Raw genomic sequence first — 25,194 nt, 5'->3', positions numbered from 1 at the left:
AGTAAATATTTCGCAAATTCTATATTCGTTATAACGATCTAGTTTGTCAATACAACCTAGCATTGGGTCAAATGCTGTCTGACATGTTTCATACCGATTATTAGACCGTTCTGAACACACTGATTTTGACTACGAGTAATTCTGTTTACCTGATCAAGATATAGGGCTCACAGCGGGTGTGACCGGTCGACAGGGGATGCTTACTCCTTCTAGGCACCTAACCCCACTTCTGGTGTCTCCAGGGGTCCGTGTTTGCCCAGCTATATATTTTGTATTGCTTATAGGAGTTCTGAGATTGATCACTGTTCGTTATCTTCACCTTTCACTTTGAAGAATATGTTAATATTGAAAGCTGTAGTATTGAAACACGTTATCGTTCTCTTTGGGTATGCATCAATGGTACTAGCTTTGGGAATGTGTTTCGTGATCAATGGAAAGGGGTAATTCAAATTCTTGCAAACTATGTTTTCAAATTGAAAAATCTCGTTGGCTTTGATTGTCATAAAATATAACTTTGTACACATATAATTGTGTTTGTTTGTAACTGTTTATATTAAATTGTATAATGTTCTAGTACTCAATTTCCCATAACTCTACATTACTTTGGAGGAAATAAAGATATATGAATAATGGAATTACGAGGCGTCAATTTTTTATTACAGAAAATAAGAAATATATAAGCTTTGCATTTTCTAGAAACAAGAAAAGTGGACATTGCATGTGTTTACAATATACATGCACTACTGCAAGATTATAAGTGGATGCGGTCATCAGTTAGTTTACTGTACTACATCAGGCAGGTTTTTCAAATTTACATCCGGTACTGGGTTAGCTGATGACTTCAGTGATAAGTACAACCGTTCCCAAAGCCACATCCGAGTCTTTGTGTTGTAAAAATCTACTTTGGAAACTTGTTGAAGATAACCTGGAACTTCACATTCGTCTAAACAAATAGGGAGAATCCGTCTCTCTTTACCAGCTAGAAGTATAAAATGAATGAAATGGAAGGTGAGAATTCAGTTTAGTCTGCTACAATAGAAATAGACTTTATTGATGATTGTACAGCATCGCAATATAATCGCCTTAAAGGACATTAGTTCTTAAGCTTTTGAACACAGCTGCGCAGAATGCTATGTCTAAGTATTTACTGTTTCAATACTGATCCCATTGGTGTCACTAATCTATTAATGAACCCTCTCCACTTAAAAAAAGAGCTTGTTCTGCGTATAGCCAGTTTTTAAATCGAGGCAAGCTACTGACAAACAAGTTGATGGTACAGGAGTTTCAACAATTTCGATTGAAGTCAGCATTTCGTAAATTCTATGGTCGTTTTGACGATCTAGTTCGTCAATACAACCTATCATTGGGTCAAATGCTGTCTGACATGTTTCATGCCGATTATTAGACCGTTCTTAACACACTGATTTTGACTACGAGTAACTCCGTTTACCTGATCAAGATATAGGGCTCACGGCGGATGTGACCGGTCGAAAGGGAGTGATTACTCTTCCTAGGCACCTCTGGTGTGTCCAGGGATCTGTGTTTGCCCAGCTATCTATTTTGTATTGCTGATACGAGTTATGAGATTGATCACTGTTCGTTATCTTCACCTTTCATCATGATTTATTTCGTATCTCAAGTGCAAAAATGTCATTATTTATTTCAATTACTAGTATTAAACTTTTTATCTGTAGTGTTAGAAGACATGATTTTGTATCTATTTTATGTAATGATTGATTTGTATTGCTTATGTTGTATTGACATCAACAGACAAATCAAGTTTAATTGAATAAATCTCGAGTCGATTCAAAGTCCAAAACTACCATGTTTAGAACACTATAGTCAAATAACAAGCATTGCGACCCATCCTTTTCGTTTTAATTTCCTAATTCTCCTTTCATCTAGAAATCGGAAATACAAAAGAGATTAACATTACTCCAAATCTCAGGTGCAAACTTGTTTTCAAATGTAAAACTGGAGATGCAATCGTACAAGTCGTAACTAGCTCAATTGCGTCAGAAATTGAAGCCAATGCACAAAATACGTACAAATTAAAAACTCATTATATAGAGTGAGTGTAACTAGCCGTGGTCGGTGTAGACAGATTTTATAGATAGCCGTGATTAGAGAGATTTTATAGATAGCCGTGGTCAGTGGAGACAGATTTTATAGAGTGAATGTAACTAGTCGTGGTCAGTGGAGACAGATTTTATAGATAGTCGTGGTCAGTGGAGACAGATTTTATAGATAGTCGTGGTCAGTGGAGACAGATTTTATAGATAGCCGTGATTAGAGAGATTTTATAGATAGCCGTGATTAGAGAGATTTTATAGATAGTCGTGGTCAGTGGAGACAGATTTTATAGATAGCCGTGGTCAGTGGAGACAGATTTTATAGAGTGAATGTAACTAGTCGTGGTCAGTGGAGACAGATTTTATAGATAGTAATGGTCAGTGGAGACAGATTTTATAGATAGCCGTGGTCAGTGGAGACAGATTTTATAGAGTGAATGTAACTAGTCGTGGTCAGTGGAGATAGATTTTATAGATAGTAGAGGTCAGTGGAGTCAGATTTTATAGATAGTCGTGGTCAGTGGAGACAGATTTTATAGATAGCCGTGGTCAGTGGAGACAGATTTTATAGAGTGAATGTAACTAGTCGTGGTCAGTGGAGACAGATTTTATAGATAGATGTGGTCAGTGGAGACAGATTTTATAGATAGCTGTGGTCAGTGGAGACAGATTTGATAGATAGCCGTAGTCATTGGAGACAGATTTTATAGAGTGAATGTAACTAGTCGTGGTCAGTGGAGACAGATTTTATAGATAGCCCTGGTCAGTGGAGACAGATGTTATAGATAGTCGTGGTCAGTGGAGACAGATTTTTAACTAGACGTGGTCAGTGGAGACATATTTTATAGATAGCCGTGGTCAGAGACAGATTTTATAGATAGTGTTGTCAGTGGAGACAGATTTTATACATAACCGTGATCAGAGAGAGATTCTATAGATAGCCGTGGTCAGAGACAGATGTTATAGATAGCCGTGGTCAGTGGAGACAGATTTTATAGATAGCCGTGATCAGAGAGATATTTTATAGATAGCCGTGGTCAGTGGAGACATATTTTATAGATAGTCATGGTCAGTGGAGACATATTTTATAGATAGCTGTGGTCAGTGGAGACATATTTTATAGAGTGAGTGTAACTAGCCGTGGTCAGTGGAGAGATATTATATAGATAGGCGTGGTCAGAGACAGATGATATAGATAGACGTGGTCAGTGGAGACAGATTTTATAGATAGCCCTTGTCAATTGAGACAGATTTTATAGATAGCCGTGGTCAGTGGAGACAGATTTTTAACTAGCCCTGGTCAGTGGAGACAGATTTTATAGATAGTCCTGGTCAGTGGAGACAGATTTTTAACTAGTCGTGGTCAGTGGAGATATATCTTATAGATAGGCGTGGTCAGAGACAGATTTCATAGATAGTCGTGGTCAGTGGAGACAGATTTTATACATAGCTGTGGTCAGTGGAGACAGATGTTATAGATAGTCGTGGTCAGTAGACATATTTTTAACTAGCCGTGGTCAGTGGAGACATATTTTATAGATAGGCGTGGTCAGTGAAGACAGATTTTATAGATAGCTGTGGTCAGTGGAGACAGATTTTATAGATAGCCCTGGTCAGTGGAGACAGATTTTATAGATATTCGTGGTCAGTGGAGACAGATTTTATTGATAGCCGTGGTCAGTGGAAACAGATTTTATAGATAGTCGTGGTCAGTGTACACAGATTTTATAGATAGCCGTGGTCAGTGGAGACAGATTTTATAGATAGCCGTGGTCAGTGGCGACATATTTTATAGATAGCCGTGGTCAGTGGAGACAGATTTTATAGAGAGCCGTGGTCAGTGGAGACAGATTTTATAGATAGTCGTGGTCAGTGTAGACAGATTTTATAGATAGCCATGGTCAGTGGAGACAGATTTTATAGATAGCCGTGGTCAGTGGAGACAGATGTTATAGATATTCGTGGTCAGTAGAGACAGATTTTATAGATAGCTGTGGTCAGTGGAGACAGATTTTATAGATAGCCCTGGTTTTATAGATATTCGTGGTCAGTGGAGACAGATTTTATTGATAGCCGTGGTCAGTGGAGACAGATTTTATAGATAGTCGTGGTCAGTGTAGACAGATTTTATAGATAGCCGTGGTCAGTGGAGACAGATTTTATAGATAGTCGTGGTCAGTGGAGACAGATTTTTAACTAAACGTGGTCAGTGGAGACATATTTTATAGATAGGCGTGGTCAGAGACGGATTTTATAGATAGCTGTGGTCAGTGGAGACAGATTTTATACATAGCCGTGATCAGAGAGAGATTCTATAGATAGCCGTGGTCAGACAGATGTTATAGATAGCCGTGGTCAGTGGAGACAGATTTTATAGAGTGAATGTAACTAGTCGTGGTCAGTGGAGACAGATTTTATAGATAGCCGTGGTCAGTGGAGACATATTTTATAGATAGCCGTGGTCAGTGGAGACAGATTTTATAGATATTCGTGGTCAGTGGAGACAGATTTTATAGATAGCCGTGGTCAGTGGAGATAGATTTTATAGATAGTCATGGTTAGTGGAGACAGATTTTATAGATAGCCGTGGTCAGTGGAGACATATTTTATAGATAGTCATGGTCAGTGGAGACATATTTTATAGATAGCTGTGGTCAGTGGAGACATATTTTATAGCGTGAGTGTAACTAGCCGTGGTCAGTGGAGAGATATTATATATATAGGCGTGTTCAGGGACAGATGTTATAGATAGCCGTGGTCAGTGGAGACAGATTTTATAGATAGCCCTTGTCAATTGAGACAGATTTTATAGATGGCCGTGGTCAGTGGAGACAGATTTTTAACTAGCCCTGGTCAGTGGAGACAGATTTTATAGATAGCCCTGGTCAGTGGAGACAGATTTGTAACTAGTCGTGGTCAGTGGAGATATATCTTATAGATAGGCGTTGTCAGAGACAGATTTCATAGATAGCTGTGATAAGAGGAAGATTTTTTAGATAGTCGTGGTCAGTGGAGACAGATTTTTAACTAGCCGTGGTCAGTGGAGACATATTTTATAGATAGGTGTGGTCAGAGACAGATTTTATAGATATTCGTGGTCAGTGGAGACAGATTTTATAGATAGCCGTTGTCAGTGGAGACAGATTTTATAGATAGCTGTGGTCAGTGGAGACAGATTTTATAGATAGCCCTGGTCAGTGGAGACAGATTTTATAGATAGCCGTGGTCAGTGGAGACAGATTTTATAGATAGCCGTGGTCAGTGGAGACAGATTTTATAGATAGCCGTGGTCAGTGGAGACAGATTTTATAGATACCCCTGGTCAGTGGAGACAGATTTTTAACTAGCCGTGGTCAGTGGAGACATATTTTATAGATGGACGTGGTCAGAGACAGATTTTATAGATAGTCGTGGTCAGTGGAGACAGATTTTATAGATAGCTGTGGTCAGTGGAGACAGATTTTATAGATAGTCGTGGTCAGTAGAGACATATTTTTAACTAGCCGTGGTCAGTGGAGACATATTTTATAGATAGGCGTGGTCAGTGGAGACAAATTTTATAGATAGCTGTGGTCAGTGGAGACAGATTTTATAGATAGTCCTGGTCAGTGGAGACAGATTTTATAGATATTCGTGGTCAGTGGAGACAGATTTTATTGATAGCCGTGGTCAGTGGAGACAGATTTTATAGATAGTCGTGGTCAGTGTAGACAGATTTTATAGATAGTCGTGGTCAGTGGAGACAGATTTTATAGATAGCCGTTGTCAGTGGAGACAGATTTTATAGATAGCTGTGGTCAGTGGAGACATATTTTATAGATAGCCGTGGTCAGTGGAGACAGATTTTTTAGAGTGAGTGTCACTAGCCGTGGTCAGTGGACACAGATTTTATAGATAGCCCTTGTCAGTGGAGACAGATTTTACTGTTCCAGACTTACCTGGCGACAAACTATGGGCAAACTGCAGCTGAGAGATTGCTTCTTTGCTTTTATTAAAGTTGTTTGATAGTACCACGATACAGCTTCTGCTTCTGATTGAGTACAAAATCATCTAGTTTACATTGTAACAGCTGGGAAGTTCAAAAGAAATCAAAATTAAATGTAAAGACAAGAAATAATACTTCACGCTGCATATTAACGTGATGAAGTATGAAGTACTCGTACAGGTATGCCAAAGTGATTTCAAAAATGAAATTTATTTCATAAGTAAAACACATCAAATTGCAAGATACATCCAGTTGACAAAATTGTATGCATTGCCAAACAAATAATACTATCTTAACGGGGCGTTTTGTGTTGAAATTTATCTCCCCCCCCCCCCCCCCCCGTTTTTAATGGTAATACAAGGTATTTCTAAAGGTTAGCAAAAATTTTAATGTCAGTTGTTGAGTTACAAAAGAGATACAGAGCTCACAAGTCTTAGTTATGTACATAAGGTTCGTGCCATGTTTTTATTCACATAGGTTAAATATATTAGTAAAAATTTCGTTTAAAGCAGATTTCTTCAAATTTTAAATTATTTATCAACACAATTAAACTTTCAGTGTTTGTCTCCAATAAGCAATCTATATATAGATGTAATCAGAAACATGACAAGAGTCCTGTTTACATAACAAAGAATTGTGAGTGCAGTAACCCTATATGCGTAACGCGTGGGGTCGTAGCAGTGAAAGTTCGTTAAATACATCGTGCAGTTTTCGGAATTTAAATGGAATCACCTTCGCAATTTGACAATAAAACTCACAAAAAATACTTTATGTGCAGGAAGGGCGTTTTCCTGGGTCCATTGTCTCAGCTATTATTGGCTATAACCTGAAATATACAGAATGGTGCAATGAATTTCTGTAAGAGAACAGCACATTCTAAAAAGAGGATTGTCATAGACATATTAAAGAAATTATCCACTACCTATATACCCTATTAACAATAAGTGGCCTCCTCTCATTTCCTCACCACTATTTTTTTTATCTTTTGCTACATCGTACAGTGAATCGGGCACTAAAAATTTAGTTTTCTACTATGTTAGGCATTGATTATGAAGTGTATAAAACTAGCAGACATTTACACAATTTAACTCCACAGCAAAACATACCACACAAAACACCGTCTATACGGAAAATGTTGAATGCATTTTACCCTCCGATAATCTCCATTTGGGAAAAATATTGCTTAAAATTATTGCTATTTATATACCTTAATAGTAACATCTTTGTCAGACAGTCACAACCAATAAACTAGCTTGAAACATGGATCCACTGGTCTACTGCCTTTTACTGCATTATCTGAATAAGATCTGCAAACTACGTCAATACACATTTAGTATGAATGCATTTTCAAAATTGCTAGAATATATATATTGTATGATCCTCTTAAATGTACGTTAAATAACTATACCCCAATTCAATTCTCAATGACTGTGTAGCGTGTGACAACGTGGCGAGAATTTACATCGTCATCGAAAGCAAGTTTTATGACTTGCCTAGATGGTCGAGCGGTCTAACGCTCTGGTTACATGCTGCTACGAGATTTGGTTCCGTAGGTCTTGAGTTCAACCCCGGGTTGGGGAGGAAGTGGGTATCCAAATAAAGTGACATTTTCTGTGCTTTATATCAAATATTTCTTCACTTAGCGCAGTTATGTTCAATTAAGAGTTCGTTGCTATTTCTGTGCTTTATATAAAAATATTTCAAATGCAATGTGTATCATGTACGATCCTCTTAAATGTACGTTAAATAACTGTATCCCATTTCCATTTTCAATGACCGTGTAGCGTGTGACAGCGTGGCGAGAATTCCATAAAGTAAATTTTATGACTTGCCTACATCACAGGGGCATATTATCCGCTCTGTTCTCTATCACACATATATAAATACACAAGGGAAGAATCGAAAGTAGCACACGATTTGTAAACAAAGTCATAAAACACCTTACTTGAAAAAAGTTACACAAATCCTCGTATGCACTAATGCAAATGATGTCCTAGAACTTATCCAGACTCAAATATTCCAAATATTCCCAATGTAAATAGTTTTTATCCACATAAAATCCCAGCTTGCTGCACAGTTTTGAACTCTTAGGCCAAGAAAAGATAACTCTACTTCAGACGACAACTTCCGGTTTTTGGTTATATTTATCAATTTTTGAAAAAAAAATATCTATCTTATTGTAAGCATGGAGTTGACATACTTTTATTGTAATTCAATTAGCGTAATTCATTGCACAATTGTTGGTAAACAGTCGGGTTTAATAAAAAAAAAATGGGGGGAGGGGGGGATAAAATATAAGAAAAGAATTTGACTTTATATTACAATAAAAAAAAAAAAAAAAAGTAATAATAATAATAATAATACAAAATAAATAAATAAAAATACTAGTTTCTTTAATTTGTATAAATTTCAATATATTCATTTATATAAAATTTATATATAATAAGAATATATTGTTTTGAACTTAAATACTTATATGTAACTCCTGAAACTAGACAAGTATGCTCAGTCGGCTTTGTGATATTTTTATTATGCTACTAACTTGTAGGCCTATATATTTTTCTATACTTATTTCTGGATTATATATATATATATATACATATATTCATTTCAAGTTCTTGTCCATATTTGAATTTTTTTATTCAATGTGAAGGAAAATTATTTTAATTGCTCATCTGTTTCTCACATGTTATGGTAATTAAATGAATGACCCAGTTATTATATATTCATACTAACCATATAAGGGTATAATACCATTTAATTCGGGGGGGGGGGGGATGGGGGGGGCCTACAATTTTTAAAGTTAGATTATTCATTTATTCTCATGCCATTAAAGGGCAAATTCTTCATTTCCACGATGATCAGAGACAGATTACCTATTTTTTCTTACCTTCAAAAAGGAAAATTACATAACTCAAAAACTCTTTATTTTGTGTGAAGGTGGGGGGGGGGTTAAAATAGCACCAGACAGGGACAGATTACAGTTGAGGACAGATGATTTATTTTCATAATTTTTGAAGACACGTTAAACATTTCTAAAATCTGCTTTTCTTTTGTAATATAAAGTCAAGTTCCTTTCTCATATTTGGTTGTTGTTTCTTTTTCTTATTTGTTTTGTTTTTTTAATTTATTCATTTATTTTTTGTAATTCAAAGTTAAAGGAAAATCTATTGTATAATTGCCTATTATATTACAATATTTCTTTTCAGACACTGATTTACAAATTAACGCCTCTTTACTTTATTGATCCTTGATTTTATGCTACTCAAATATAGATTCCAAATACCGGAAGTTGTCGTCTGAAGTAGAGTTATCTTTTCTTGGCCTAAGAGTTCAAAACTGTGCAGCAAGCTGGGATTTTATGTGGATAAAAACTATTTACATTGGGAATATTTGGAATATTTGAGTCTGGATAAGTTCTAGGACATCATTTGCATTAGTGCATACGAGGATTTGTGTAACTTTTTTCAAGTAAGGTGTTTTATGACTTTGTTTACAAATCGTGTGCTACTTTCGATTCTTCCCTTGTGTATTTATATATGTGTGATAGAGAACAGAGCGGATAAGATGCCCCTGTGCCTACATGTAGATGGTCGAGCGGTCTAGCGCGCTGATTACATGCTGCTAGGAGATTTGGTTCCGCGGGTCGTGAGTTCAACCCCGGGTAGGGGAGGAAGTGGGTATCCAAATAAAGTGAAATTTTCTGTGCTTATATTATATAATACTGTATGTATATATATATATATATATATATATATATATATATGCATGTATGCATTATTATTTCATTTTATTTCAATTTAACATCAATGTTATGTGTATTGAACTAGAGCAAATCTCGTTGCAAAGCAACGAGAGGTCTTCCGTCGGAGCTGTGTGACATAAAAACCTTTAACTTGACCATATGTCCTTGGGTCAGGTCCTAATGCAGCCTCAATTAACATGAAAATCTGTTGTAAGTATGAAATCTAAATGTTTCTTCATTACAGCATATGTTCAGGACAGGGTTTGTATTTTCAAAAAAGTGAACTTGACAATATGAGCATGGGTCAAGGCCAGGACACTTTCTTTGATCATATGGAAACTTTTCTTTCAGTATTAATTAAAATTTGCCATTATTTAGATCTATATTTTCGTTCATTTTGTTCACATCGTTTATGAAAAGTAAGGGCTAGCCAGAAAATCATCGACATGCAAAAAAATTTACAAAAAGGCTTCCCAGAGTCTAGTGTATGTGTGAGTGTATGTGTGTGAGTGTGGGGGGGGGGTCAATTTACTACATTGTGACCAGAAAAGAATTCTTTACGTTAACCGCAATGGTACATTTCAAAAAAGTGGGGGACTGGACTGTCAATGAACATCTTCCTAGTAGAATAACAGTAATATTTATGTTTGAAAAAAAAAGCAGAGGGGACAGGCCTCCCCTCTGACACCCCCACTCCCAACACTACGTGCCCGCATCCTTCAAGAACACATATTTTCGACATCATCTACAATGCAAAAAAAAAAAATAATTAAAAGGCTTCCCAGAGTATAGTGTATGTGTGATTGTATGTGTGTGTGTGTGTGGAGGGGGGGGGGTCATTAAATAAGGAAAATGTCCGTCATTCAAATCGTAATTAAAAAAGCGTAAGGGACAAGCTTCTCCTCTCACACCCCACCCCCTTCCCCCGATACTACGTGCGCACATCCTTCTAGAACACATATTTTCATTTCATTAGTATCAGAAAAGTGTCTGTCATTCAAATCGTAAGTAACACGTGTTTTATTTTGATATACAGTGCTTATGACCTATAGGCCTAAAGAATGTAATTTACAATATAATAGCACCTTTTTTCACTGACCCTATAGTTCTCACACTTTTAAAAAAATATCTAAAGGAAATTATCTTTCCCGCCAGATGACCGAAAATTGAAACTCTAATTATTGTTTTTAACATATTGACACAATCAATAGATCTATCAACTTACGAGTTCCACACTTTAATTGTGAGTGTGTTTTGGAGGTCCTCCTCCCCCCCCCCTCCCCCCCCCCCCCCCCCCTCGAACTTTGATAAGCAACAATTGCTTTTTTTCTCATTGAGTTCATCCCAGTGATTATATGATCTATTGTATATGTTTTACGTCCTATACAGGTCTTTGAAAATGTCGACATCTTTGTTGTTGAACTGCTCTGGCCTTGAATCTCGAAGCCCAGGAAGCAGGTTTTTTGAATTACTATAAATTAAAGTAATACATGTATGCAATTCAGAATCTGTGTTCAAATTTTCATGTTTCAACAGGAAAATATGATTAATCAATTCTTTAATAAGTAAATCTTAATAAGGTTTTTTCATATATAAAATGATGTATCAATTTAAAGTCCTATATCAATTTTTATTTCTAAAAATCTAAATCCAAACCTTCCATTGACCGGCAAGTGTATTCATTTTCAACACCGAAATGAACGCGCAAAGACATTTTCATCAGCGTACTATCATTATAAGAGTCACGAGTCAAGTCCGTAGAAAGCAATATAGTTAGAGGCAGGCAACCAAACAGAAAATCCTCAATAGGTAAAAACAAAAGAGGTAGACATAAGGCAGATTGAAAGCAGGCACGTAACATCGTTTTTGAAAGTGGGGGGGGGGGGGGGGGCAGCCAGAAAAAATAAATTCCACTTACCAAAAAATCTTTGACAAGCAAAAAGAAAAAAAAAAAAAAAAAGAAAGAAAACGGACAATTTCCCAAAGTCAAAAATCCTATTTCGGGGGGGGTGGGGGGTGGGGTGGGGTGGGGTAGGTTCCAACTTTTCTGTACACCAAAAAATTTGTTCTTTACATAATATTAGCGCATTTCACTACAAAAGTGGGGGGGGGGGGGGCAACAGGCCTTCCAATGACCATTTTCATAGTAAATTAACAGTAAAACGTTAGGTTTCCTGCCCCCCCCCCCCCCCGGGTTTTACGTGCCTGGAAAGGGCATGACCGTAAATTAACGATCTGTATTGTATACTGTCAAGCATATGTTGGCAAAAATATTGGAGGGTGGGAACTGGAACTTCCTGTCCTTCCACCAATCATTTGAAAAATCCGATTTTATTAAAAACATAATTTTCTGTAAATCGTTGTGTTTGCAAATTACATTAAAACGGTAATGTTTTTGTGTGTACATGTATTGCCGCTGATCGCTGGTACACATGCGATGGCTCCGAACTCGGGCAATCGAGCCATGGGTTACGTAATTGTAAACAAGAACAAACCCCGGTGTGTATGTAAAATGCTTGCAGTTAATGACTGAATGAAATGAGACTGATTCGATGTGGATTTCTGATGATTTTCTATACATGTTTAGAGTTGGTATAATCATGATAAGAACCCGTGATTTAAAAAATAAAGTTTATAAATTATTTGTTATGCTTACAAAAAGGATCCATTTTTTTCACTTTGTAGAGAATGCAGAAAGCTTGTGTATCAACTGGCTAAAGTAGAGTTAAATCACAGATTGCTTGTCCACATGTGATGAATCTCCAAAATTAAACACAATAAGACGCTTGAGATGTATATATATATTTGGGGCGCTCTTGCCTTTTTCATTTCACTTATAAAAACCGCATCTACTTGCACGCATGATTGTATTTAGATGAAATGAAATGAACCGACAAATAAATCCTTCTGTATGCAGACAATTATAAGTTAATAAAACTTAAAACTACTTCATTTTATTTAGTACGATTTTTTCTGACAATTAGAAACGTCACATACCCTTACCGTAAACTTATTGTGAGGAAAATGACAACCCGATAAATAATCAGGAAAATTGTGTAGGTTTTTTTAAATGTATGTATAACTTGACACAAATATTATGAGGTCCATTGATCACTAACTCGAAATGTTTGCGGTAGCATCTTTACAATTACTTTATAATTGAAATAAAACATAATATAATTGTTAATTAAGTATGATATAATGTAAAAGGATTCAAAATGATTTCAAACATAATTTTCCAGTAATTGATGTGTTTATTTATGCGATGGACGAAAACCGAGTTAGCTTCGATGTTTTTGTTTTGATTATGCAAGCTTGTCACTCTGGCCACCTGCGAGCGAGGCGAGAGTTGGGTTACATAACTGTATAAACAACGCTGACCGTGAAGAATGTAAACAGCTTGCAGTTATTGACCATGATTTATTTTACGTTTGAACGTTTTATTTTTATGTATATTACTTATTTTAATTCTAATATGAAACAAATAAAAGATAATTTATCTCTCTCCTTTTGTTGTTGTTGAAGGTTTGTTTATGTTAAAACGAAAGAAAAAGAGAAATGTATCATTAAATAATTTGTATTTGAACCACAGAGCATGTTAAAAACCTTATTTAAAATGAATATTAGTATCTATTGTAGTCAGGTATGTTATTTTTAGCAAGTTTATTTCAGTTATACGCATGAAGAGTTCTCGCTCACTTGCCAAATGAAAATGGCTACTTGTTTACGGGTATAGCTTTTTACTCTAATATAACACAAGATTCGAACAAAATAACAATTTCATGAGATAAATAAGATGTTAAAGAACAACTTTTCCATCGGAAGCCATATCGAATTCTTTGCCGTTTTTGAGCTATAAAGCGAAAACTTTTAGGGGCCGTAGATCCCTAATTTAAGGGGCCAGCCTCTTTTTACTGGTGTCAAATAAAAGCTCTTGAAATTCTACACAACTTTTATTCTACATGTCTTAACAAAATATTTTTAGTTTAAAAGATACAAAGGAAATTATGTGCAAATTTTCGCTCTTTCAGGCGTCCTGATTTTTGACCCCTCTCTATCGCCATTTTAAATGGCGAAATCAAAAAACAAAATATGATGTGCACAACTACAATGCTTCTACTTTACCAATTCAGTGTTTTCTCTGCTCTAATTATTATAGTCTCGGAGCCTTTATCTGGAAACCAAAGCCCCTAAAATTTCACTAAAAGGGAAATAACTCGCAAGCGGAAGAGAATATCCAAAATGTTTAAAAGTATTTTGAAAGTCTTTAGTAAAATGTATTAAAGCTGAAAATTTGAGCAAAATCGGTTGAGGAATGAGCGAGATATGAAGCTTTAAAGTTAGCGTCTAGGAAAAAAAAAAAAAAGAATAATAAGAATAATCTTAACCAGCACAATAAGTAGGTCTTCCGTTGCTACGGAAGACCTTAATTATATAATCCTTTAATGGATCTGCAATTCAATATTCGGTCAGTCAAGCATAACACTTAGTGAGTTCTTTGGTATAGAGTGCCTGAGGTGCCTAATTATGTCTTGGCCAAGTTGTCCATAAGTCTTTTGATTTCATTGGTGTTTTAGTTTTGTGTCTTGTGTTTTTATTGGTTTTGGGATTTGTTCCCTCCAAAAGTTCTTTGTGTCAGTTCATTCTTTGTCTGAAATTTGAAGTGACCAGTCCATATAGATCAGTATATAAGTTTTGAGTTGACATAGACCTGATAGTACTACCTGAGACTGACTTTTCCTCTCAATCGGTAAGTTACTAATTACTAATGATAATATACTTCTAATATATATCTAAAATGGTAAATCCTATAATTCTGCATTAAGATTAATTTCCTATGCACTTCATCCTGAGTAAAAGTATATAGTGAGAGAGAATAATTTATTTTAACTATAAAGTGTAAATACGTGTAGTTCAATTGTCTCACTATGATGTATCTTAATTGATGGTAATATTTTTATGATAATTGCATTAGCAGCTAGTTGTAAGTTATTTGATTAACTTGCAGGTTTGAACTACATGTATATATGGTGACATTTATTAATCACATTGGCAGTTCACCATTGTATATATTGGCCTATTCCCATAGAATGGTATGTTTGAGTATTTTAAGTTACTGACTTCAATATTTCTCACAATGGATATTTTATGTCAAAGTAATAACTGTAATGTTTATAGTATGATAAGCATAAGTGTACAGTAAAGATTTTATCCATAGGCAAGAGTAAGTATTGGGAGATGCATTTGTGTCTTTAATGTTACATGTATAGCACTTTGTGTAAGACAAAGTTATCTCCCTTGAAGTATGTAAATATTGCTATCATTAATTGTATATCAATTAGTCTGTAAAAGTAATATTCTATTTTATGATTTATACAAATGTTTGATTATTGTTATACAATTGTTACAGGGCTTTCTTTTCAAGCAACTTAATTTATACTTTGCTGAATAAACGCCTTTTTCAGAACCTCAACAGGAGTTGGTCATCATTATCTATTCGCAATCAACACCCTGTTACACACACACAGGGTGTATATATATATATATATATATATATATATATATATATATATATATATATATATATATATTAAAAGAAATAGAATAAACAGTACACACAGTTAAAAATTTAATGAAAGCACTTGCGTTAATTTTTTAACTTTGTGTACTGTTTATTCTATTTCTTTTAATATTTTATACCGGACACTGTGATTTTTTTAAAAAACACAATTTGGATATATATATATATATATATATATATATATATATATATATATATAATAGGAATTAACATGAATAATTAGGGCTTTTTTTTTTTAGGAATTATCCTTCAATTCAACACCTTTAAAGGAATTTTAGCAAAACTAAAAATAGGAATTTTACAGGAATTTTAGGGCCGTTGGACAGCGTGTACTGAGACACCATAACTGGTACCTGTGTAAAATGCATTATCTAATGCTCTCCAAATATCTATGTGTTTATATCAACACATACTAATCTACAAATCATTCACGTTGCATCGTTTTTCAAAGGAGAGTATTGTCAGAAAAATTTTGATGAGTAAAAGCAAGAAAAGTTTTCTTCAGCATACAGGCAATGCGTCGTCGGTTCAAGCTTACGCCTCTACTATACTCTACTGCTATAAGAAAGAAGTAGTGGGGTGTTCAAGGCCAATAAATCGAACTTCGCTTGTAAACATAACTGCACGATGCATTTAACGAACTCTCACTGCTTAATGCATATAGGGTTACAGCACTCACAGTTCTTTGTTATGTAAACAAGACTCGTGTATTGCTTCTGTTTACGTGTACTAGAAAATGTCATGTTTGCAACAAAATGAGATGAGGCAAATACTAGAAACTATTTGATTGTGTTCAAAAGTCACTTGAAATTTGAAAAGTCTGCTTTAAGCGAAACTTTTAGCTAAATACATTGTCAGAAAGTGCTGCTACCTGTCTGTAAATAAATGTAATACAATGCAAATGAAATATAGATAGCTCTGTAGTAACATGTATAATAGAATATGTGTTACCTCTGCTGTATGTAATGTTCATCACTGCAGTAATATCTATCTGTGACTCTCCACGGCACACAAATCTTCAGGTGGTATGGAGAAGCTTGCATTGTGTCCACTAAGCTGTTTACGAATTCTAAATCCTCGCCGTCAGGGTTGCATATCACAAAGGCATCATAATCAAATTCAGCCCTCATCTTATGCATCACAGCTGAAAAACCAACATAACGATAGGGGGAAAATATTTCTATAATTATCTCAAAAATCAATTATCTTTGGCTTTTTAAACATCTAAACTTATAATCCCACTTCAATCATAGACTTTCATGCAATACATGTACTTTATAAAAGACGTATTGGAATATGCACGTCTCTTCGTGATCTGTACCCTTCCACAGTGAGATATATGAATGAAAGCAATATGTGAATGGGAGCACTGTAACATATTGCTTAACAGGGTTTTATTTATATATCGACCACTGCAACATTAGCAATGGGTGAGTAAACACAAAATTAACATAACTGGAAGGAACAGATACACGGCTCAGCCATTGGTTAAGTAACAAACCAATGAAAACTGAAATATGAGATAATCAAACAAGGTTACGTTACTTCAAAATGTTGTACCATTAAATCGAAAAGCGACACTTTCCTCGTTGATTTGTTATAAATGTTCCGTGTTATATGATATAACTACATGTAACAGGTTTCTGATCAGAACTGATTGCAATACAAAACTTCCGCAATCTGTCCGATAACAGTTTAATTACCAGCTGACTGAAGTAAAACTAATCTACTGTTATCACATAGCGATTACGGACGTTTAAAGGTATTCCATTTTAATGAATGAGACTTTCAACAAATCAGTGTGTTGTTACAGAAAATTAATTTACAAATCATTATCGAGGTACGGAATCCGGCTGGCGAGAAAAATATTTGATCTGGCGGCCGCAAAATACGTTTAGAGCGGCTGCCAAATAAAATTATCTGACTGCCGCAATAAACTTTTCCAGTGGCCGTCATGCAGTATATATTTATCTGATGGCGGCCACTAAAGAAACTTACTTGGCGGTCGCCAGATAACTTCTGTATAAACCGGCTTCAATAATTCGGTTAAGGCTAGATAAAGATATGGGGACTATTTCTACATGTGAACAATTTAATTTTTTCGTGAGTTATCTGCCCTAGACGAAACCTTGAGAGTAACGAAAAACAATTTCGAAATATTCGACGAATGTCATTCCTATTCACTAGCTAGAATGTTTAATTCATCATGCAGTACAGTTTTCTATGTTGGAACCCTGCATATGACACCATGGTTGTAGCTAAAATATGGCAGTTGTTTCTTGATATAGAATGCCTTAAAGTATCCGACCCTTCCAATGCATCACTGGAATTTAATCGTTACATCGTCACCAATATCCACCACAATAACGTAAACATACATATTGATGTTGATGCAATGTTACTTTTATTAATTTATATTTGCAAACAAACACACGTGCGTGCGACCACAGTTTATCGACTGAAAAGATCCATGCAAATAGAATCGCTGTGTGATTTCCCAAAGTGACTGACCACCGGCTGCTTACGCGAAGTAAAATTACCGTCTTTGCGTGCATGTACTTGCTTATCAAAGGGTATAATATTCAGTCCTGTCCATTACACTTCCAAGTGACGCGAAGTATGTGAAGGAGAAAAAACATCAAAAGTAATGCAAAGTATCATGAATATTGTTGGAAAAGTCGACCTCTTAAAACTGGATGAAGAGTTAAAGACGGTAGCACGACATGGCTTGGAGTAAAACGGAAGGTTAGCTACTAGTAACCAGCTACTAGTAAGTGCTACTTAAATAGAAGAAAGTAAGTTATTAGTAACTGGCGACTTAAACAGACAAACGTTAGCTACTAGTATCTGCCTACTTAAACAGACAAACGTTGGTTACTAGTATCTGGCTACTTAAACAGACAAATGTTAGCTACTAATATCTGCCTACTTAAACAGACAAAAGTTTGCTACTAGTCACTGGCTACTTAAACAGACAAACTTTTGCTACTAGTAACTGGCTACTTAAACAGACAAAAGTTAGTTACTATAAACTGGTTATTTAAACAGACAAAAGTTAGTTACTATAAACTGGCTACTTAAACAGACAAAAGTTAGATACTAGTAACTGGCTATTTAAACAGAAAAAGGTTATCTACTAGTCACTGGCTACTTAAACAGACAAAAGTTAGCTACTAGTAACTGGCTACTTAAACAGACAAAGGTTAGCTACTAATAACTGGCTACTTAAACAGACAAAGGTTAGCCACTAGTAACTGGTTACTTAAACAGACAAAGGTTAGCTACTAATAACTGGTTACTTAAACAGACAAAGGTTAGCTACTAGTCACTGGTTACTTAAACAGACAAAAGTTAGCTACTAGTAACTGGCTATTTAAACAGACAAAGGTTAGCTACTAGTAACTGGCTATTTAAACAGACAAAAGTTAGCCACTAGTAACTGGTTACTTAAACAGACAAAGGTTAGCTACTAATAACTGGTTACTTAAACAGACAAAGGTTAGCTACTAGTCACTGGTTACTTAAACAGACAAAAGTTAGCTACTAGTAACTGGCTATTTAAACAGACAAAGGTTAGCTACTAGTAACTGGCTACTTAAACAGACAAAAGTTAGCTACTAGTAACTGGTTACTTAAACAGACAAAGGTTAGCTACTAATAACTGGCTACTTAAACAGACAAAGGTTAGCTACTAGTAACTGGCTATTTAAACAGACAAAAGTTAGCCACTAGTAACTGGTTACTTAAACAGACAAAGGTTAGCTACTAATAACTGGCTACTTAAACAGACAAAGGTTAGCTACTAGTAACTGGCTACTTAAACAGACAAAAGTTAGCTACTAGTAACTGGTTACTTAAACAGACAAAAGTTAGCTACTAGTCACCATCTACCATTAACACGCTACTTAGATAGACAAAGGTTAGCTACTAGTAACTGGCTAATCAAACAGATAAAAGTTGGCTACTAATATCCTGCTACTGATACCGTCAACCAGCTACCTATTGTGAAAAAAGCTAGCTACTAGCAGCCATCTTTACTGATAGAAAGTCACATCCCAGTAGCTAAGTACTTCGTTACTAGCTTGAAAATACGGATGTATATTTAATTGCTGTTATAAAATTTAGAAATTCATTTCAAAATTAAGGATTATCTCCCTCATGCATAGCTCTTATCCTTGGACGAATTTGGCTCCACTTGTTTGGCACGCTGTTTTTGGCTATATTCAGATCTAAAACTTCATAGTTATTTCGGATTTCAAACATTTCGGTTGAGCATCACTGAAGAGACATTATTTGTCGAAATGCGCATCTGGTGCATCAAAATTGGTACCGTATAAGTTTTACATGAAGCAGATTACTTACTGGGTTTGAAAATAATATATCAGGTTTATTAAGATGATGAGAAGTAATTTTCATATAAGAATATGTTTTTAATACTTTAAAATTCCAAACATTATGCTTGACTTTGCCAGTCATTTAACCTATGCAGTGCACAATACAAATAAACTTACTAGTTGAGTGTAAAACTTTAAAGTAAGCGGATATTTACAATAAAGAAATGTTGAATTCTCCATCAGAGAATAAATAACCAGGACTATATTTAATGAAGATCTCGATAACAGAGTCAACGACTGAGACTATGTGTGTATGAACGAGAATCTCGCGAAGATCTAGTCCTAGGCAACGAAATGCAAACGATGTACGTTATATATACACGACATAATGTTCCCACACCGCAGGTGATTCTTGTCTTACTCCTGACTATTCTATGTGACGGAAAACTTACACTTAACTTTGGTCACTTAGGACGACCTTGATCTACCACCGAGATCTGTCCTTGATCAGCTTTATTCTGATAAATATGGTTACTATGCAAATTATGGGCAAACTAACAGACAAACCAACAAGCACATAGAAAGATCAACACAAAGTCCCTCGAGTATACATATATATGGATGATTGATTTATGTTGTTAAACGTCCCTCTCGAGAATTTTTCACTCATATGGAGACGTCACCATTGCTGGTGAAGGGCTGCAAAATTTAGGACTATGATCGCCTTTTGAGCAGGTAGGGATCTTTATCGTGCCACACCTGCTGTGACACGAGACCTCGGTTTTTGCGATCTCATCCGAAGGACCGCCCCATTTAGTCGCCTCTTACGGCAAGCAAGGGGTACTGAGGACCTATTTTCACCCGGATCCCCACGGGACCATATAAATGGAAATGATTAATGTCTGAAATTCAAGGAAAGATATAGCGTTTACATTCAAAGTTCCAAAACGTTTCTGCAGAGGTTTTTATTGCAAACTGATGACGGTTAAATTTACCCGTCCAAATGCTGGATCTGTTCTTAACATTGTTGTCGATGCTGCATTTTCACAACTATTGAGGTCTATAAAACGCAGCTGTTGAAAAAAAAATGATTACAAAGTAAGTTTATATTTGATGCAATTTAAACATGGATATACCCGGATGTGAAGAAATGAATGTCTAGACTATTGCCATAAAAATATGAGAAGCTTCTGTTAATTTACATAATCGATGAATGTTAGGAAGAAACCTAGACATTTAAAATTCCTTTTCAAAGCTGAAGATAACGAACATGCAGTGATATACATGTATTGTCATTCAAGTTAATTTTATAGGGTTCTATGTCAAGTCGAAAAGTCAATGTTTCTATCAAAAGTATAAAAACATTTATCACCTAGGCTTATTCTGCATTTATCACTTAGGCTTATTCTGCATCTCCATAAAAATCGTTAGATGAGAAAATTCCTTACGGATAAAACTTTATTGACAAATCATCAAAATAAAAGTGGCTTTGCTGGGAAACTATATGCTTGTTTTAACACGTTCAGTGTGCATAAATCTATCTTTGAAAATATCACTTTATAATCTTCATAAAATGTGCAGTTTTAAACCAATAGTTGTCTTATGAAACATATGGTGACAGAAATCATCGTTTATCCGTGGTACTCTCAGTATAATTGTGAACAGAAACTTTTAACTGTGTCAAATATTCCATCGTGCAACGAGGCTATTGCTGGTGGACTGTTAGTCCCCGAGGGTCTCTACAGCCCAGTAGCCAAGTAGCCATCCCTTGTCGATCGGCCACACCCGCCGTGAGCCCTATATCTTGGTCAGGTAAACCGTATATCTTGTAAAATCAAATACTTAGTCCTATTCAATGTCCTGATGAAAATACAGAGATGAGTTTGCACATTGCTATCGAGTGCCACAGCGGTGGATCTATAGAGTTTTTAAAAAATATCCCAAAACGGTTGCTGCATTTTGCGTCACTCTTGAGGACTGCAATCCCTTTTTTCCGTAAGCGTCATCTTAGGTGGCACACCCCACCGCGCCCTTTGATAAGTTATAAATCTATCAGTCCCCGAGTGCAGTGGTATCTTTAAAGGGTCATTGAAGTTTTGATAGATAATGTCATGTGTCAAGAAGTAGGTCTGGCAGATTTTGATTGGTTACTAAGTCCATTGACTTGTCACCGATAATGCTATGTAAGGGGATTGCAGAAACAGATCGTCTTCCTTGTAGCACTCTAGAGGAATCGCATATTGAACTAGTGTGTAGGGAACAGCGCACTCATCGAGACACACGGGATGATATGGTTATGAACTAGTGTGTAGGGAACAGCGCACTCATCGAGACACACGGGATGATATGGTTATGAACTAGTGTGTAGGGAACAGCGCACTCATCGAGACACACGGGATGATATGGTTATGAACTAGTGTGTAGGGAAAAGCGCACTCATCGAGACACACGGGATGATATGGTTATGAACTAGTGTGTAGGGAACAGCGCACTCATCGAGACACACGGGATGATATGGTTATGAACTAGTGTGTAGGGAACAGCGCACTCATCGAGGCACACGGGGTTATATGGTTATGAACTAGTGTGTAGGGAACAGCGCACTCATCGAGACACACGGGATGATATGGTTATGAACTAGTGTGTAGGGAACAGCGCACTCATCCAGACACACGGGATGATATGGTTATGAACTAGTGTGTAGGGAACAGTGTACTCATCCAGACACACGGGGTTATATGGTTATCGATCTTGACTGAAACAGATATAATATCATGAAAATTTGGTATGAGAGAAATTTGAGTTCAGTTATGTAGCTATACAAACAAAACATTGGGGAGGGGGAAATATTCTAAATGGGGATATTAAGTGGGGGTCGTCTTAACTATAGAAGTAAATCCACAAATTTCAGAATGGGGTAAGCATAAGAGGATGGGGGCCTGTGGATGTCTTAAAAACCCAGAGGGTCCAGGGCGAAACCCTAATGGGAGACAAGGGGGCCAAGCCCCCTGAAGCTACAGAGTTCTGACAAAAGAAAACGTTGTTTTGGACATCTCTGTTTATTTATGAAATGTTTTATGTCAAGTTGAAAGGTCAATGTTTTCGTCGAAAATACAATCCATCATATTTATTGATATATACTAATAACACACTACTATTTTAATAACATCATATTTACTGATAACACATTTATACACTTTAAAATAAGTCTTATTTACTGACATATACTGCAAATAAAATATATCATATTTACTGATAACACTATAGAATAAAATATATCATATTTACTGATAACACTATAGAATAAAATATGTCATATTTACTCATGTTTACTAATAACACACTTGTAAAGTTAGAATATATCAAATTTACTGATATTTACTAATAACACACTTGTAAACTTAGAATATATCATATTTACTGATATTTACTAATAACACACTTGTAAACTTAGAATATATCATATTTACTGATATTTACTAATAACACACTTGTAAACTTAGAATATATCATATTTACTGATATTTACTAATAACACACTTGTAAACTTTAAAATATATCATATTTACTGATATTTACTAATAACACACTTGTAAATTTTAGAATATATCATATTTACTGATATTTACTAATAACACACTTGTAAACTTAGAATATATCATATTTACTGATATTTACTAATAACACACTTGTAAACTTAGAATATATCATATTTACTGATATTTACTAATAGCACACTTGTAAACTTAGAATATATCATATTTACTGATATTTACTAATAGCACACTTGTAAACTTAGAATATATCATATTTTACTGACATTTACTAATAACACACTTGTAAACTTTAAAATACATCATATTTACTTACATTTACTAATAACACATTTGTAAACTTTAAAATACATTATATTTACTGATATTTACTAATAACACACTAGCAAACTTTAGAAGTAATATTTACTGATAACACACTGCTATAAAATGCTTTTGCTTCATACTTACCTATGTTATTGAAAGTACGAGATATTAACGGCAAAATAATAACTCAACTGTCTGACAAACGGGATGATTTCAGCTTCTTCGTCGCCAACTTTCCATACTTATGTAGCAATATTCCATCATCACTTGTATATGGTGTTTATATCTCTCGACTGATTCGATACGCAAGAACTTGTTCTGCATATGGTCAGTTTTTAAATCGAGGCAGGCTACTCACAAACAAGTTGATGCTGCAGGGTCAAATGCTGTCTGACGTGTTTCATACCGATTGTTAGACCATTTTTGGTACACTGATTTTGACTACGGATAGCTCGTTTACCTGATCAAGATATAGGGCTCATGGCGGATGTGACCGGTCGACAGGGGATGCTTACTCCTCCTAGGCACCTGATCCACCTTTGGTGTGTTTGCCCAGCTCTTTATTTTGTATTACTCGTAGGAGTTATGAGATTGATTACTGTTCGCTATCTTCACCTTTCATTTACTGACAACACACTTGTAAACTTTAAAATACATCATATTTACTAATAACCCACTTGTAAACTTTAGAATGCATCAAATTTACTGACAACACACTTGTAAACTTTGAAATACATCATATGCAAGGTGGAGATAACGAACAGTGATCAATCTCATAACTCCTATAAGCAATATAAAATAGATAGTTGGGCAAACACGGACCCCTGGACACACCAGAGGTGGGATCAGGTGCCTAGGAGGAGTAAGCATCCCCTGTTGACCGGTCACACCCGCCGTGAGCCCTATATCCTGATCAGGTAAACGGAGTTATCCGCAGTCAAAATCAGTGTGCTAAGAACGGCTTAACAATCGGTATAAAACACGTCAGACAGCATTTGACCCAATGCGAGGTTGTACGGACGAAGTAGATTGTTATATTTACTGATATTTACTAATAACACACTTGTAAACTTTAAAATACATCATATTTACTGATATTTACTAATAACACACTTGTAAACTTTAAAATACATCATATTTACTGATATTTACTAATAACACACTTGTAAACTTTAAAATACATCATATGTACTGATATTTACTCATAACCCACTTGTAAACTTTAATACATATACTGATATACACTGATTACACACTGCGTCTTCGAAGTTTGCACGGGAGGTCGTACATGTAAGTACGAGGCCTACTCGATCGTCTCTGATTTAGAATGTAATCCCCGACGTCCCATCGCTCTAGCCGTCGTTTGGGCTTTAGGGGTTCTTCACGTTTACACGTAGATACATGTAGGTCAGGGTTCCAAAGCCCAACCCCTCGTCCTCGCCGTGGAGCCTGGAAACGGTGTGAGCCGGCTAACGGGGCTCTGGTGAAGCTGGAGGGCCAACCACCCACCAGTGGATAAATCCGGTTACAGAAACGTCTACAGTAGCAACCCCTCTTACTCGTCTCAGACTTGAGAAAGAGGAGAATATTCCAATTCAAATGAAACGAGGACAACGC

The 25,194-nt window shown here is 35.7% G+C and overlaps 1 protein-coding gene across 4 annotated transcripts; it reads right to left on the bottom strand.

Moving 5' to 3' along the window:
* Positions 1-635: 635 nt before the first annotated feature.
* LOC125646529 (myeloid differentiation primary response protein MyD88-like) lies at positions 636-16,758 on the bottom strand. 4 transcript variants are annotated; one of them, XR_008796127.1, is made up of 7 exons: positions 16,658-16,758; positions 16,335-16,527; positions 7,466-10,547; positions 7,265-7,371; positions 6,816-6,883; positions 6,011-6,102; positions 933-979 (listed from the first exon to the last, which is right to left on the bottom strand). XR_008796127.1 is itself a non-coding variant. In XM_048872876.2 (4 exons), exons 2-4 carry the CDS (start codon positions 16,520-16,522, stop codon positions 780-782), a joined length of 480 nt encoding a protein of 159 aa, XP_048728833.2. In that variant the 5' UTR covers positions 16,523-16,527; positions 16,658-16,758; the 3' UTR covers positions 636-779. The 4 variants fall into 4 exon arrangements, 2 of the variants coding, with proteins under 2 accessions (XP_048728833.2, XP_048728834.2); XR_008796126.1 differs by having other exon boundaries at positions 7,265-10,547; XM_048872876.2 differs by lacking the exons at positions 6,816-6,883; positions 7,265-7,371; positions 7,466-10,547 and having other exon boundaries at positions 636-979.
* Between the last annotated feature and the right edge of the window lie 8,436 nt (positions 16,759-25,194).

This window comes from Ostrea edulis, chromosome 6 (genome assembly GCF_947568905.1).
Source record: "Ostrea edulis chromosome 6, xbOstEdul1.1, whole genome shotgun sequence".
Taxonomy (NCBI): Eukaryota; Metazoa; Mollusca; class Bivalvia; order Ostreida; family Ostreidae; genus Ostrea; species Ostrea edulis.
Note: the sequence above shows the minus strand (reverse complement) of the source record. Positions and strands in the feature narration are given on the sequence as shown.